This window comes from Anabrus simplex, chromosome 1, assembly GCF_040414725.1.
Source record: "Anabrus simplex isolate iqAnaSimp1 chromosome 1, ASM4041472v1, whole genome shotgun sequence".
Lineage (NCBI taxonomy): Eukaryota > Metazoa > Arthropoda > Insecta > Orthoptera > Tettigoniidae > Anabrus > Anabrus simplex.
Window position 1 is genome coordinate 393,859,625 of NC_090265.1, and position 17,323 is coordinate 393,876,947.

At 38.5% G+C, this 17,323-nt stretch overlaps 1 protein-coding gene across 1 annotated transcript in view; it reads right to left on the reverse strand.

The window, feature by feature from the left end:
• The window catches only part of LOC136869021 (protein MMS22-like), a 148,032-nt gene that overhangs the window by 57,972 nt on the left and 72,737 nt on the right, over positions 1–17,323 (reverse strand). The window contains exon 7 of the mRNA XM_068227118.1: positions 5,303–5,561. Coding sequence (XP_068083219.1) covers positions 5,303–5,561 — 259 coding nt within the window. The remainder of the gene's footprint in view (positions 1–5,302; positions 5,562–17,323) is intronic.

Consider the following 17,323-nt stretch of genomic DNA (forward strand, 5'->3'; position numbering starts at 1 on the left):
TATAACATCTGTTATAAGAAATACACATCATCTTAGATATTAAAAAGTTTGAATTATAAGATGAAACTTGTCTATTCTAAACAACAGAAGAATGACAACCAATAATACACTCTCACAGTAGAAAACCCAAGGATATACTGTAACAAAGAAAACATACATGTGCTACACATTAAAAGTAAAATTCAAAGATTGTTTAAGTCACACTCTGATGTAATGGTTGATCAGTACCATATGCAGCCATCCTGACCATAATCCCCCCACCCATTGAAAGATTACTATCATTAAAAACCTTTGAAAAGGTCATCATAACTGTTTCATTTTTCTACTTTTGTAAGGCCTAGCAAATGTAAGCAGAGTGCTTGCTGTATTGCATTATAAAGCCATCATTTTCTTGCATTTTCAAGCTGTTTTCCTGCATCCTCTCAAATCCGATCTCTGTCTTCTTCAAATGAACAAAAATCTATTAAATACAGCAGAACTCTGTTATAGCAATATCAGTTTCAGTGACAATTTGTCTACAGAATCAGGTATTCTGAGGTACCAACATATACCATGATCGGCCGAGTTGGCCATGCGGTGAGAGGCACGTGGCCGTAAGCTTGCATCCGGGAGATAGTGGGTTCGAATCCCACTGTCGGCAGCCCTAAAGATGGTTTTCCGTGGTTTCCCATTTTCATACCAGGCAAATTAAGGCCACGGCCTTTGTTAAAGGCAGATCAAAAGTTCATTGTTTTGAACAAAGCAGTCAGCCCTACTCTCATGTATGCTTTTCAGACCGCTGAAATTAGACAAGTACCGCTTAGCTTCCTGAAAACCGCCGACAAAATGGTAAAGAGCTCCCTAAAGGAAATTTTGCAATTACCTACGGATACACCCGATAGTGTCTGTATTCTGATTTAAGATTCAAAGGCCTCGGACTTTTCAAAGCAAGCTGGGAAGTACATCTGCAACAAATAAACCAGCAATAGCTACGTTTTAAAGATGCGTGATCTGACATCCTAAACAACGCATTGTCTACAGGCCCTCAACATCACAGATATTAACCTATTCTCCAATAAAGGCAGTGACCTTCCAACTCCAAAAAAAAAAAAAATCCGCCAAGAACTAAGAATAATGTAGAGTTTGAGGGATGTTCCACCATTCAACATGATGGGATAGGAAAGGCCTAGGAGTTGGAAGGAAGCCAGCTCCCAGACGAAACTATCTTTACATCGGTCTGTTTTCAGACCAACTTCGCTTTATGGGAGCGAAAGCTGCGTGGACTCAGGATATCTTATTCATAAATTAGAAGTAACAGACATGAAAGTAGCAAGAATGATTGCTGCTACAAACAGGTGGGAACAATGGCAGGGGGGTACATGGAATGAGGAGATAAAGGCTAATTTAGGAATGAACTCGATGGATGAAGATGTACGCATAAACCGGCTTCGGTGGTGGGGTCATGTGAGGCGAATGGAGGAGGATAGGTTACCTAGGAGAATAATGGACTCTGTTATGGAGGGTAAGAGAAGTAGAGGGAGACCAAGACGACGATGGTTAGACTCGGTTTCTAACAATTTAAAGATGTATAGAACTAAACGAAACCACAGCATTAGTTGTAAATGGAGGATTGTGGCGACTTTTAGTAAATTCACAGAGGCTTGCAGACTGAACGCTGAAAGGCATAACAGTCTATAATGATAATGTATGTATGTATGTATGTATGTATGTATGTATGTATGTATGTATGTATGTATGTATGTAAATTTCAATCTAAAATACACCCAACTTTATTCTATATAATTTTCTACTTCACTCAACTGATGGCATAAATCTCAGTTATAATGACACAATTTAACAGGTCCCTTGAATGTAGTTATAACCAAATTTTAATAATGTATTTTTCATTACTCTCAAGTGAGTATATGAAAATGCAGAATTTGTCCTTTAGTCCTTTTCTCTAATGTATGAGTAATAGAAAAGAACAAACAAGTAACAAATCCATTTACATATACTGTATGCGACAAAACGAATGACACTGAAATGTTATTTAATTGTACTAGTATAGTATCTTTTCAAAATGTGTACCATCATGTGTCACACACTGTTCATAACGTTTTTGAAGTTTATCAAATATTGTGATGAACAAAGGTTACTGTAAGGACACAAAAATAACATCATCTTCTAGCATAATGTGGGAATATTTGTAGGTGGGTCATCTGTCTTGGAAACCGATTCTTTCAACATACTCCATAGGTAGGTATCTGGGCCCATGAGATCCAGAGCAGGAAGAGTACAAGAATAGAGTTCCACGAGAAATTAAGTGATGTCCAAAGTATCGTTGCAGAAAGTTAAGTGACTCCCCTGCAGTGTGGGCTGTAGCTCAATCTTGCTGCAAACATAGTCGTCGGAGGGGGTAAGTTTTAGTTCAGTAAAAATCGGTCCAACTCTGGACATGACGCAACAAATCTTTTTTCTTTTTTTTTTTGCTATTTGCTTTAAGTCGCACCGGCACAGATGGGTCGTATGGCGACAATGCACCAAATCATAACCCACACACTGTGTATTGGTTTCTATATAATGACATCAGGCTGTACAAACCTGAAAAAATGAGTGGTTTATTGGTTAACATAGGCATTAAGGTAAATATGAAATCTGGTAAAAAATGGGGTAATAATAAGGTTTTAGTAGACTATCTGGTCCACTGTTTTTGGCACATCAAAAATAGTCCAAATCTGGATATAGTGCACCAAATCACAACCCACTCACTGTTTAGCAATTTCTACGTAATGATATCAGGCTGTTCAAACCTGAAAAAACTAGTTATTTGTTAGTTGACGTAGCCATTAAGGTGAACATGGAATCTGGCAAAAATGGGGTAATAATGAGGTCTCAGCAGACTACATGTTCCACTGTTTTTGGATTCAACGCAGCATCCTTGATGAAATGAGGACCTGTCATCCCTTTCTGTTAGATGCTGAGCAACTTGAATGCGATATGCAAATCCACTGAGCTCTTTAAACGTCCACTGAACAGACCTATCGCTCATACAAAGTTTCAGCAATGTTTCAGCAATGTTTGCCTTAGACTATGCTTTGGGGACTGTAACACCTGTTGGGGAAGCTGTCCTTGACTCTTTTCTGGTTACGCTTCTTGAGGTACACTGTTGTCCCCTTTCGCTGACACAAGACTGATATTGTATAACAGAACTTGTCAACGACAAGTACAGTAACAATGTTTAGTTATTTGGTATCTCCTTATTTAATCACTCCTCATACTGCTCTTTAACGTGAACAAAGTCGGCCCATTCTGACACCCCACTTTGCATGACCTGAAATAATGTTCCATGATAAACACCTTCTCGTCGTTTGTGAGAACCGTAATTGTAGAAATCAACAACACTAAAGACACAATATATCAAACTATTATATACAGTAAATAAATACTTCATTACTTGGGAAATGTAGACAGCAGATCAGCAATAATGCCAGTGTCGTTTGTTTTGCCGCATTCTGTAGTAAGGCAGGGACATGAATAGGAACACACGATAGGATAAACACAATTATATGTCAGCATCGGAGGAGGGAGCAATAGAAAAGAAGACAAGGACAAATATAAAAATACCAAAGGACATCTACATCCTCTTATGCTGTCATCTTCAAGTAGATAAGCTCTCTCCTCACCAATTACAGTTCTTCTATATCCGTATCTTCTGAGTCACGACAAGTTCGTTTCCACTTTCCAGCTTCATCAGGAGGGCGGGTTTCAACACTCATTGACGAGCCATCTTGACAGATCTTCACTTGATGTGGAAAGTGTAGGATAAGAAAATAATTGGATAGACACAAGGTTTCTTCTTAACCCACACTCCCAATATCAAGACAGTCATCTGTCTTCTGATGAATCAGGAAAGCTGAATCGATCTTGCCAGGAGCTGAGAGGAAACGGACGTAGATGAATTGGGGTTGATAAGGGGAGAGTCTACATATTTGAAATTAGCAGTGTATGAAGATGTGGCAACTGTCCTCGTCCTTTAGTGTTTTCATACTTGTTCTTATCTCCTTTTCTGCTGCTCCGTCCCGATGCTGACGCATCATTGTGTTTATCCTGTTACGTGGTCCTATTCATGTTCCGGCCTTTCTATATATTATTGTTTTAATGTATGACTGCTCGGAGAAAATATGGCCCAGAAACTTGATTTTCCAATATACATATGACTGAAATACTGCAGGTAGTATTTCAGCATTTTTCCAGGATCGAGAATGAGGTTTAAGGAAAAAACAACAACTACAACTCAGAATAGTTTATGCTAGAATGAGTACTTTAACTCTAAATTGTTCTTTTACATGGAGCAGCCTTACCTGCTATGCTACAAAGGGCAAGTGGACTATGAGTTATAGTTCCATTATTTTTGAAAATGGTTTGCCTTGCCATAATTTATTTATGAAATTCAATTCTCATCACAAATATGTTTAATCTCTTATTTTGCACCTTATGCTGACAACTGCAGCAATTTATACAGAATAGCCTTGAGAAAAACATCTATCTCAGCAAGTAAATAGAACAAGGGAAATATGACAGCATGGTTTATGAATAGATAAAAAGCACATCTTTCTCAAATTAGAATCATGGCCATCAAACAAATAAAAATCTTAATAAGATTTAACATTTAAAATTTTTGTGATAATTTAGCTATGATATCGTCCCTGCTCTGGCAAACTAACGAATCTGAAAATTGTCAAGAGGTTAGGAGAGCTGAAAGAAGTTGTGATTACTCATGTCAAATCAATTTTTATATTTAATTATTGGTTTTATGTGTTAGACATACAGAATGAGCTGCAGATGTGAGACTTTGTCAGAGGATAGACAGTATATAAATAACAAAATCTAGACCAGAACTTCAGAACTACAGATTCCTTAGTTTGTCAGTTTCGCTAGTTTGCCAGAGCAGGGACGATATGCTGCCTCATACCAGAGGTTAAACTGCAGTCTCTGCATATGTTCACACACTTCCGGTAAAATCACATTTCTTCCTCTTTGTCAAAAGATCTTAATGTGATCCTACTGTAAATTAAGAAAGAATGGAGTGTAGTTAATATCACATACATTACTTTAGCTTATGAGAGCATCATTACAAGGTTTGGCCTTCGAAAACATAGTGCTTAACTTCATAATGTGAGAACCTTTTAAACTGCGAGTCAAAATATTTCTCTCACGTTTCACTAACAAAATTCATTTCATACTACAACTGTACATAAGAAGAGTTCCTGGAAAAATGTCCCTAAATATTTGTTAGATATTACATAACTATACTAAAACTCACCGCTTCTTTTATGTCAACTGTTATGGCCAATGTGAGGAACAGGCTACAAACATGATAAATGCCAATCTCCCTGAGAGCTTGCATCTTAGCAGGAAAGAACTTGGAGTAGATGCGGCCTTTAACTTGTTGCCAATGTGCAGGGTTCTGCTGCAAGTACACTCCTAACAGGTGTAAGAATAGCTCAAAACTATTGGCAGCTTCCAGATTACTCCCATCTACGTAGCCAGTGACTTTCTTCATGAGGCTAGCACCACTCTTACTGCACATAAATTAAATCTTGGTCAGTATTTGTTTCTCAGGCTAGTACTTCTACTTATACCATAAGATAAAACAACACGTACAGTACACTCTCACAATTTCCGACTAACAGAGCCAAGAAATGGTCCGAATTAGTGAAAATTTGAATTATATAAATGTTTCTAAAATAATGATCTGAGACTACAGTAAGGGATATAATACTAGTATTGGAAAGGAACAAACAAGTGTCAAATAAAGGCATAATCACATAATAGGACAAGCACAATGACAGATCAGTGCAGGAGGGAGCAATAGAAAGAGAAGACAAGAACAAGCATAAGAACACAAAAGGACAAGGATAATCTCCACACTGACATCTCCCCTCATCAATCCCTGTTCTTCTACATCTATCTCTTCTCAGCCCCTGGTGAGTTTGTTTCTGCTTCTCAGCTTCATCAGGAGCATGGGCTTCAATACTCACTGAGGGGCCAACTTGACAGATCTGACTTAATGCAGGAAGTGTAGGACTAGAAGAAAACAGGATAAAATCATGAAAAGGAAAGAAATGTAAGATAAAGATGAAAACAGGTGGTAAAAAAAAGGAACACAGAACACGGAGTATCTTAATTTGGAGTACAGCACCCTATCAAATGCCTTTAAAATTCATAAAACAGTCAAAAATATCCTTTCTGTTCCTCATAAGAATTTTGTAACAGCTCACTGATGTTAAATGATGCTTCTCGTGTACCAAAAGCTTCTCTTAAACCAAACTGTGTGTTTTCAAGTTCCATTTCACATTTCACATTCATAAAACAGTCAAAAATATCCTTTCTGTTCCTCATAAGAATTTTGTAACAGCTCACTGATGTTAAATGATGCTTCTCGTGTACCAAAAGCTTCTCTTAAACCAAACTGTGTGTTTTCAAGTTCCATTTCACATTTTGCTGTTAATAATAATAATAATAATAATAATAATAATAATAATAATAATAATAATAATAATAATAATAATAATACAGTAGAGTCTCGTTAATCCGAACTAATTGGGATCAGAGTCTGTTCGGATTACAAAATTTTCGGAATAACCGGAAAATATTTTCTAATAATAATCTTATCGTTTTTACATCCCGCTAACTACTTTTACGGTTTTCGGAGACGCCCAGTTGTCAGGATTTTCTCCCGCAGGAGTTCTTTTACGTGCCAGTAAATCTACTTACACGAGGCTGACGTATTTGAGCACTTTCAAATACTACCGAACTGAGCTAGGATCGAACATGCCAAGTTAGGGTCAGAAGGTCAGTGTCTCAACCGTCTGAGGAAAATAGTTTCTACAATACAGTACAGTACATACTGTAATTTGAAATGTCCATTCTTTAGCGTTTACTGATGTGATGTTTATGAGATGCTGGTTTAACACTGCATCTTCGAGTAGGTTCCAATCATTACGGCAAAAGAAACTAACACACTTTGTAAAGATAAACGGCCAGTGATTGATGGTTTATGATGAGTAATTATGTTTCCATTAAGTTATTCTTGTAAAATATTACTAATAAAATGCAAGTAAATCTTCATTCTATAATATGTTCTTTAATTTCATCAAGGATATTTTTAAAAAATGAATATTTCAGTTCGGATTAACTGGACTTTCGGATTAACGGGGTTCGGATTAACGGGACTCTAGTGTAATAATAATAATAATAATGTTAATACCAATATATTGGTATTATAAATTTACTCATTCAGGACAAATATTTCAGATTCCCTATGGGAATCAACATCTATATCAAATAATAATGTTATTTGTTTTACATCCCGCTAACTTCTTTGACGGTTTTCGGAGACGCCGAGGTACCGGAATTTAGTCCCACAGGAGTTCTTTTATGTGCCAGTAAATCTACTGACACGAGGCTGACATATTTGAGCACCTTCAAACACCACCGGACTGAGCCAGGATCGAACCTGCCAAGTTGGGATCAGAAGACCAGAGCCTCAACTGTCTGAGCCACTCAGCCCGGCAGGTTTTTTTTTTTTTTGGCTCTTATTCTGGCAAACATTATTCTAAAGAATATTTTTAGGATATGGGCCATAAAACTGGTGAGGTGAATCAATGCGATGTTTTGGGTGGGATTTCTTAGGTATAGTTACAAAATTTGAATCTAAGGATTTCACCGGTGTTGAATATATCATGAAATAGTTTTGTGATGAAATCTAAATTCTCTCATCTATGCTTTAATAATCCTGTTGGAAGTCCATCCGGTCCAAAAACTTTTCTTGTTTGTGCAACTGAAATTGCATGTTGTACATTTAACTTGAGGATTTTAAGACTAGAAGAGCAGTTATCATCACTCAGTATCTCATCGCTAATGACTCTGAAAAGTGGTTTATGTAGGCTTTTCATTCTTATGCTACTGTATTTCATGTCCTTTTACAAAAGGTTTTCTAAGTTTTCAATTGAAGTCAAAGGCCTGCCTGGCCATGCTTACCACCATGCTACGGTAATCGACTAGACCGTACAGCCAGGGACTTGATGTACACTGTTGGGTGGTGGAAAATCATCTGACCCCTACAAGGGCCAATGGCTTTAATGTGCCCAGCTGCTGAAATCCCATTAGCTGCAGTGCAATACTCTGGCAGAGTGGCTGCAAAAGGCATCTGTTTTCCACGTTACGAGCGGCCATATATACGCTGGCAGTCGCTATAAAATGCTTTGGCATCAGACTTGGTGACAAGTCTGCTGAGATTTGAATATCACATTATGCACACAACACTATGACCAGGAAACAGGAATATTCATGAATAGACCAAATGCTGCACTGATCATTATAATGATAATCATAATAATAATAATTTGAAGATCAGTAAGGTTATTGGCTAACACAACCATATCGCTTGCTTGTTGTGTTAAGGGGCCTAAAATCGAAGGTCATCGGCCCCACAACCATATCATCAGCACAGTGGATGTTATTAATGACACTGCCATTTATACTGATACCTAGGTTAACATTATTGACAGCTTATCAAAACACAGCCTCAGAGTAGATATTAAACTGGTATGATCCAAGTTGTCGGTAGAGAGATGGTGAGGATTGATCTCAGTAGAGAAAAAGCTTGATTGGAGTTTTCAGAAGTAGGAAAGATTATAATCTATATGTATAAAATAAAAGTTTTGTCTGTACATTGCTCAGAATTAAAAAAGAGAAAGGTATTTATGTACCGGTCGCATCCACAGTAAGAAGAGGGAGGGGAAGAAAAGGGGAAAGTTGTAGAAGACAGGTGGTCTAATGTTCTAAGGGGAAGGAGATTGCAGGCTAAGGGCTCTATTCAGGATCAGAATTCAGGACAGGTGTCTGTGCGAAATCGGTACGAGTCACTCCAGGTAGAACAACAGAGGGAAGATGAGGGACAGGGAACTGTTGCGGAGATGTGTGGAAGTAGGAGGAAAGGAAAAGGTAGGAAAGGGAAATGTAGAGTAGAGGATAGGAAAAGACAGGTGGAACAGGGTCATAGGAAGGAGAAAAGGGAGGAGGAAGTAGCTTCTGAAGCTATCAAGAAAAAAAGGACTGACCAGGAGGGGAGGGGATCAAATGAGGTGAGTAGGGTTGAGGCTCTGGTCATGGGGGATTCCATCGTTAGACACGTGGGGAAAGTGTGTGGAGGAAAGGGAACCAGGGTAGAATGTTATCCAGGAATTAGGTTGAGGCAGATGTTGAGGAAAGTAGAAGAGAGGGAGGAGGGGAAGGAGAAGGTGGTAGTGTTTCACGTTGGTACCAACAACGTAAGGCAAGCTGATATAAGTACCAACATAGTTGGAGATGTGTGGAATTTGGTAAATGCAGCACGGGTGAAGTTTAAGAAAGCGGAGATTGTTATTAGTGGAATACTGTGTAGGAGGGATACTGACTGGAGGGTGATTGGGGATTTAAATGAGACTATGGAGTGGGTATGTGGGAAACTGGGAGTGAAATTTCTAGATCCTAATGGGTGGGTAGGAGATAGGGATCTGCGCTCAGATGGCCTTCACTTAAACTGCAGTGGTACGTATAAGTTAGGAAAATTGTTTGGAAGGGTAATAGGGATGTACATTCAGGGAAACGGGGTGGCGTAGGGAGCGGTGATAAGGGAACAGGGAACTGGAAATCAAGTAGGAATGACATAAAATTGTTAGTGTTAAACTGTAGAAGTATTGTAAAGAAAGGAATAGAAATGAGTAATTTAATAGATATATATTTACCAGATATTGTAATAGGAGTTGAATCATGGCTGAGAAATGATATAATGGATGCAGAAATTTTCTCACGGAACTGGAGTGTGTATCGTAGAGATAGGATAGGAATGGTCGGAGGGGGAGTATTCATTCTGGTGAAAGAAGAATTTGTAAGCTACGAAAAGTTAAAGATGAGACACATGAAATTCTAGGTGTAAGGCTCATTTCTAAAGATAATAGGCAACTTGATATATCTGGAGTGTACAGACCGGGAAAGGTTAGCACTGACACAGATTCAGAATTATTTGATAAGATAATCAGCTATGTAGGAAACAACAAGGAAAGAAATGTGATTGTAGCGGGAGATCTGAATTTACCAGATGTCAATTGGCAAGGTACTGCGAACTACATTCAGAAAGTGATCGAACCAACCAGAGGGAAAAATATGCTGGATGTGGTGCTGATAAAACCAGATGAGCTCTATAGAGAAACTTAAGTAATAGATGGTATTAGTGATCATGAAGCTGTTTTTGTCGTAGTTAAAAATAAATGTGATAGAAAGGAAAGTCTTAAAAGTAGGACTATTAGACCTTATTATAATAGAGAAATAAAGAGACTAAGAAGGAGGTGCAGACTGGAAAGAAATAGAGTTAGAAATAGCTGTGGAAGTAAGAAGAAATTGAAGGAACTTACTAGAAAATTGAATCTAGCAAAGAAGGCAGCTAATGATAACATGATGGCAAGCATAATTGGCAGTCATACAAATTTTAGTGAAAAATGGAAGGGTATATATAGGTATTTTAAGGCAGAAACAGGTTCCAAGAAGGACATTCCAGGAATAATTAATGAACAAGGGGAGTGTGTATGTGAGGATCTTCAAAAGGCAGAAGTGTTCAGTCAGCAGTATGTAAAGATGGTTGGTTACAAGGATAATGTCCAGATAGAAGAGGAGACTAAGGCTACATACGATAACAATGACATTTACAATAAGATACAAAAGTTGAAAACTAGAAAAGCGGCTGGAATTGATAAGATTTCTAGGGATATACTAAAGACAATGGGTTGGGATATAGTACCATATCTGAAGTACTTATTTGATTATTGTTTGGTCGGAGGAGTTATACCAGATGAATGGAGAGTTGCTATAGTAGCCCCTGTGTATAAAGGAAAGGGTGATAGACATAAAGCTGAATAATACAGACCAGTAAGTTTGACATGCATTGTATGTAAGCTTTGGGAAGGCATTCTTTCTGATTATATTAGACATGTTTGTGAAACTAATAACTGGTTCGATAGAAGGCAGTTCGGTTTTAGGAAAAGTAATTCCACTGCAGCTCAACTTGTAGGATTCCAGCAAGATATAGCAGATATCTTGAATTCAGGAGGTCAAATGGACTGTATCGCGATTGACCTATCTAAAGCATTTGATAGGGTGGATCATGGGAGACTACTGGCAAAAATGAGTGAAACTGGGCTAGACAAAAGAGTGACTGAATGGGTTGCTATATTTCTAGAAAATAGAACTCAGAGAATTAGAGTAGGTGAAGCTTTATCTGACCCTGTAATAATTAAGAGGGGAATTCCTCAAGGCAGTATTATCGGACCTTTATGTTTTCTTATATATATAAATGATATGAGTAAAGGAGTGGAATCAGAGGTAAGGCTTTTTGTGGATGATGATATCTATAGGGTAATAAATAAGTTACAAGATTGTAAGCAACTGCAACGTGACCTCGAAAATGTTGTGAGATGGACAGCAGGCAATGGTATGTTGATAAACGGGGTTAAAAGTCAGGTTGTGAGTTTCACAAATAGGAAAAGTCCTCTCAGTTTTAATTACTGCGTTGATGGGGGTGAAAGTTCCTTTTGGGGATCTCTGTAGCTATCTAGGTGTTAATATAAGGAAAGATCTTCATTGGGGTAATCACATAAATGGGATTATAAATAAAGGGTACAGATCTCTGCACATGGTTATGAGGGTGTTTAGGGGTTGTAGTAAGGATGTAAAGGAGAGGGCCTATAAGTCTCTGGTAAGACCCCAACTAGAGTATGGTTCCAATGTATGGGACCCTCACCAGGATTACCTGATTCAAGAACTGGAAAAAATCCAAAGAAAAGCAGCTCGATTTGTTTTGGGTGATTTCCGACAAAAGAGTAGCGTTACAAAAATGTAGCAAAGTTTGGGCTGGGAAGAATTGAGAGAAAGGAGAGCTTGTAAGTGGTATGTTACATGTGATAGTAAGAGCTCAGCGACTGCCACTTACTCAAAAACTCTCAACGTAAGCTAACATCTCAGCGGTCGAAGGGAACTCATCACATCTTTGGCTAACCACTGAATGACAACAACGTTCCCTTCCAACTAATACGCTCACCTCAACACGCCCAACAGCAAAGAGCCATACCCATTACAAACTCTTACCACATCAAAGAAGATGGTCTAATGACGCCTACAAAGACTTCAACATAGCCTACGGCACCAACATTTCCAACTACTATTATCTCAAAAAGAAACCAGACCATATGAAAATTCCCCAATATTTATAAGCAAATAAATTAAAATCAATATTTAATAACTTCAAGAACCAACGACCATTACCCTTGCTCAACTTTCCATAAGTTTTTAACAATATGCCATCTGACAACTAAATGGAATGTGTTTTCTGATTTTTATCTCTATTGTAATATCTTTTGATATGTCATAATCGTCAAATAATTATCATGTTTTTAGACTCCAATATTATCACAAATATTGTCAAATAACAGCATACTACATTTTATATTGTAATAGTGTTTAACAATCTCCAATACATTTTAAACGACATAGTTTTTAACAGCATTCATAAATTATTTCCAATCAGGTACCTGATCTATCCTAAGGTGAAAAATGTGGCTGATGATCCTACTATTGATAGGCGAAACATGTACCATATAATATATTAATTTCATGTAAACAACTTTGATAAAGACAATGTCCTAATTTTTTAAAATTGTATTGTATTGAATAGGTGGATGAATAATAAAACATACAAGTGTTATTTAATATAAGTGGTATGTTCCGAGCTGTCAGCGGAGAGATGGCGAGGAATGACATTAGTAGATGAATATGTTTGAGTGGCGTTTATAAAAGTAGGAAAGATCACACTATGAAGATAAAGTTGGAATTCAAGAGGACAAACTGGGGCAAATATTCATTTATAGGAAGGGGAGTTAGGGATTGGAATAACTTACCAAGGGAGATGCTCAATAACTTTCCAATTTCTTTGAAATCATTTAGGAAAAGGCTAGGAAAACAACACATAGGGAACCTGCCACCTGGGCGACTGCCCTAAATGCAGATCAGTATTTATTGATTGATTAACTGATTGATTGAAGGAAATGCAATTTTAAATTTTCAGTCATATTTGTATGTACTGTATATACATAATACAGTGAAACCTCGATTCTCCGTTTTTCGAGGGACCGTGAAAATAAAACGTACAACACGGGAAAACGGAAAATCCGGGAATGAATGAAAACTATCAATTTGGCTAAACATCACAAAAATGAAATATGTATAATTATAATCTTACAAAAACTCCTAAACTAAACCAAACCAAACTACAGCCCCAGTGAGACTTTGCCTGCCAAGCGACCGCTGCTCAGCCCGAAGGCCTGCAGATTACGAGGGGCGCATCGTCAGTGCGACGAATCCTCTCGGCCGATATTCCTGGCTCTGTAGATCGGGGTCGCCATCTCACCATTAGATACGGTAGCTCCACAATTAAAGGTAATCACGTAGGCTAAGTGGACCTGGAACCAGACTTATATCCAGGTAAAATTGCCTGACCTGGTCGCAATCGAACCCGGGCCCTCTGGATGAGAGCCGGGCATGTTAGACCGCGAACCGCATTAATTACCGGTACGCGAGTTCAAAATCTCGATACTTTATATTCAATTTTACAGGGGAATCTTCGTCAGTTTCCCGTGAAAACTTCTTTCAGTTCAGCAACTTTGATTACGCTAGCCAAACTCTTCGAAAAATCTAACAACGCCAAGCCAAACGACAATCGACCACAAGTAGCTTTTAATTCTCTCATCTAATAAAATAAAGCATATTAGATACAAAAACACCCAAAATGATGGCGCAATCCGTTCATTTCTTAATCTTTCATTGTAATTTGGTCTCCGGTATACTGTTCGTAGTCAGTTTCTGGAAATCTCGTACCGCGCAAATTAGGCCTACATCGACTTTTAAAGGTTATGTTGAACTCGAAAACATGGTTTCGAATGTATCGATTCTTAAAAGTTCTCGAATACATTATATTCAATTCTGCGCGTCACAAATCCAATCAAATTGGAAAGATAAAAGAAATATCAAAACTTCAGAAATTACGGTTATTCGTGACCTTGAGGTCATCTGGAAAGTGCGCTCGCTGCACATGGCAGTACGAGTTTGAAATGATACCAATCATTTAAAATGTAACGTGCGCAAGTAAAACGACTGCGGTTTTTGGTATTTTAACACGAAAACGTAAAATTCCCAGTCTTACATTAGTAACAGTAATAGGCAATCCCAAGACCTCCCATGGCTTTTTTTTTTAATGTAAGGTGCAACATCTGTTTTCGTCTCGCTAACATAATCATGTACGATAATATAAAAAATACTGAATTTGTGTTAAGGAGCAGTTTCGATTCCTGCCTGAAAGCCCACTTAGGTCTGCAGTGCCCTGAGCAAAGTGCCGAAAACCCCTTCGGCAGTACGATCGAAAAAATGTAAATAAGAAAACATCTAACCCTGGACATAACATGGACGTTTTATAAGTGCGAACATTTGACGAAACTCGTTCCGTCTTCACGCTGAGCTGTAGAAATGCGCCGTGTCTTCTAGCAATTGCTGTGGCCACTCTCTGCCCTATGATTTTCCGAGATTCTCTAAACAATACCACCCGAATGCGATGCTAAGATGGTCCCTTATGCAAGTTCACCGCCGATCGCCGAACGCCAAGATCCATAAATATGCCATAGCCGTCCTTTCGTGAGATACAGTTTATTAAAAAACGATTGATCGAGGATTTAGCGTTGATGGGACTGGAATTTCTGGACGGTTGATCCGGGAAATCGTTTCTTCGAGGAACGGATAATGCGGGACTTTTACAACGTAATTTAATTACGATGCTCTCGGGACCACGTAATTTGAACGCATATTCCGGGAAAACGTACTTTCCGGGAACGGATAATCGAGGTTCCACTGTATGTATACATCACAAGAAAATGGGTGAACAGTATTTAGTGATAAACGGTATGTAAGTCGGAGAATAAGGCACTACAATCTCAGCTATAAATAATTTTATTCACACTGGCTGAAATGGCAGTTTAGGGGAAGGCCTAAAATTTCATTCACAAATATCACTATTATCAGGGGTCCTATCAATAAACAAACATTGATCCTATCAATAATAAAAATTATGGAGAATACAATTTCCTAGCATTTAAATTTATTTATTTATTTAATTATTAGGTACAGCCTATAGAGGGTCATTTTACACTAATAATAAGTTTAAATAAGTATAAAAGAGAACACAGGTATAAACAACAATATTAAGTATCAACAATAAATTAACAATTATTAACAATAACAATGTAAAAACAATGACAACAATAACCGGCAAGTGTTGGTTACAGAAATTAGGAAGAAGAAAGGTCGAAGGTTGGATGGACGGAAGAAAATGGAAACTTGGAGACAACTTCAAAAGAAACTTTTAATTTTTTGTTTGAAGGATGTGAAAGGTGTGAATATACCAATATAAATGGTCCATTATTGGACATTATAAATTTTCCAGCTAACTCATTCCTGATTGCCAGCGTTTTGCCCCCGTGTGCCAAGTTAGGCTCATCAGTTGGTACCTAGCACACCTACCAAGACGCATGGCTAGTGCATACCATGGAGGCCACTGCATAGGCTACTTGGAGCCACCGGCAGTGCCAATGCACTATGAGAGACTTTGTCTCATTACCAAAAATTGATGCCTGCTTGGCCATCAGATAATATAGATGTTGATTCCCATAGGGAACCTGAAATATTTGTCCAGCAATGGACCATTTATATTGGTATTATAAATTTACTAATTCGGGACAAATATTTCAGGTTCCCTATGGGAATCAACATCTATATGAGGTGTGAATATGTCAATATCGGGCAGTGTGTTACCAAGAGGAGGGACACGGTGGAAGAAAGAGTGTTGTTGTAAGGTTAGCACGGTTAGGGTTGCATTTGGGAGATAGTGGGCTCAAATCCTACTATCAGCTGCCCTGAAGATGGTTTTCCCTGGTTTCCCATTTTTTATTTTCTTTGCTAGTTGCTTTACGCTGCACCGACACCGATAGGTTTTATGGCGACGATGGGACAGGAAAGGCCGAGGAATGGGAAAGAAGAGGCCGTGGCCTTAATTAAGTTACAGCCCCAGCATTTGCCTGGTGTGAAAATGAGAAACCACGGAAAACCATCTTCAGGGCTGCCGACAGTGGGGTTCAAACCCACTATCTCCCAGATGCGAGCTCACAACTGTGCGCTCCTAATCGCACGGCCAACTCGCCTGGTGGTTTCCCATTTTTTTAAAAAATTTTTTTTTTTTTTTGCTAGTTGCTTTACGTCGCACCGACAGAGATAGGTCTTATGGCGACGCGTTTCCCATTTTAACACCAGACAAATGCTAGGGCTGTAACTTAATTAAGGCCATGACGCTACCTTCCCAATTTCTGCCCTGTCCCATCCTTGCGTTGCCAAAAACCTTTGATGAGTTAGTGTGATGTTAAACAACCAGCAAATAAACAAATATTTAAATTAGCTTAGTGCATACCAACGCTGAACTTCGAGAAAACAGATGAACAGAATTTAATGGAAATCAGTATGTCAAGTCAGCAAATAAGGCACTACAGATTGTTTGTCCAACCCTTGTCCCGTTTCTGTATGGGAGCGGGTATGAGGTGAGATGAATGTGTCGTAGCAGATTTTTATGACCAGATACCCTTCCTGACGTCAACCTCATCAGAGGATTTAATGAGATGAAATGAATGACATGATATATGACAGTAGGAAGGGAGAGGGTGAAACCTGGTGCCGGCACAGCCTACTCCTGTTGAACAGCAACAAGGGGTCTGCTCAAGGCTTAACGTCCCCATCCGACGGAAAAATCACCATCAACAACATCATATGCCCTAACCCCATATGAACACTACAGAGAGATTTGGAATTTAAACCAGGCAATCTAGTGAATAGAAATTGTATTCCACCAACTTCCCCTAGCCCGCCGGCCAACATGCTGATGGTGAAATTTTTTTGACCAATGGGACTCGAACCAGCTAACCACAGTGTCCCACTGGCCAACATTCTGATGGTGAAATGTTTTTGACCAACGGGACTCGAACCGGCTAACAACGGTGTCAGACCGTTTAAACTTCAATGCCTTAACGATCATGGCCACCAGGCGGGGTGATAAGTCGCTGCAGTATAGGCTGTAAATTATTTTATTCACACTGAGTGAAATGATAGTTTAGGGGAAGGCATAACATTTAATTCTCAAATATCTATGTTATTAGTGGTC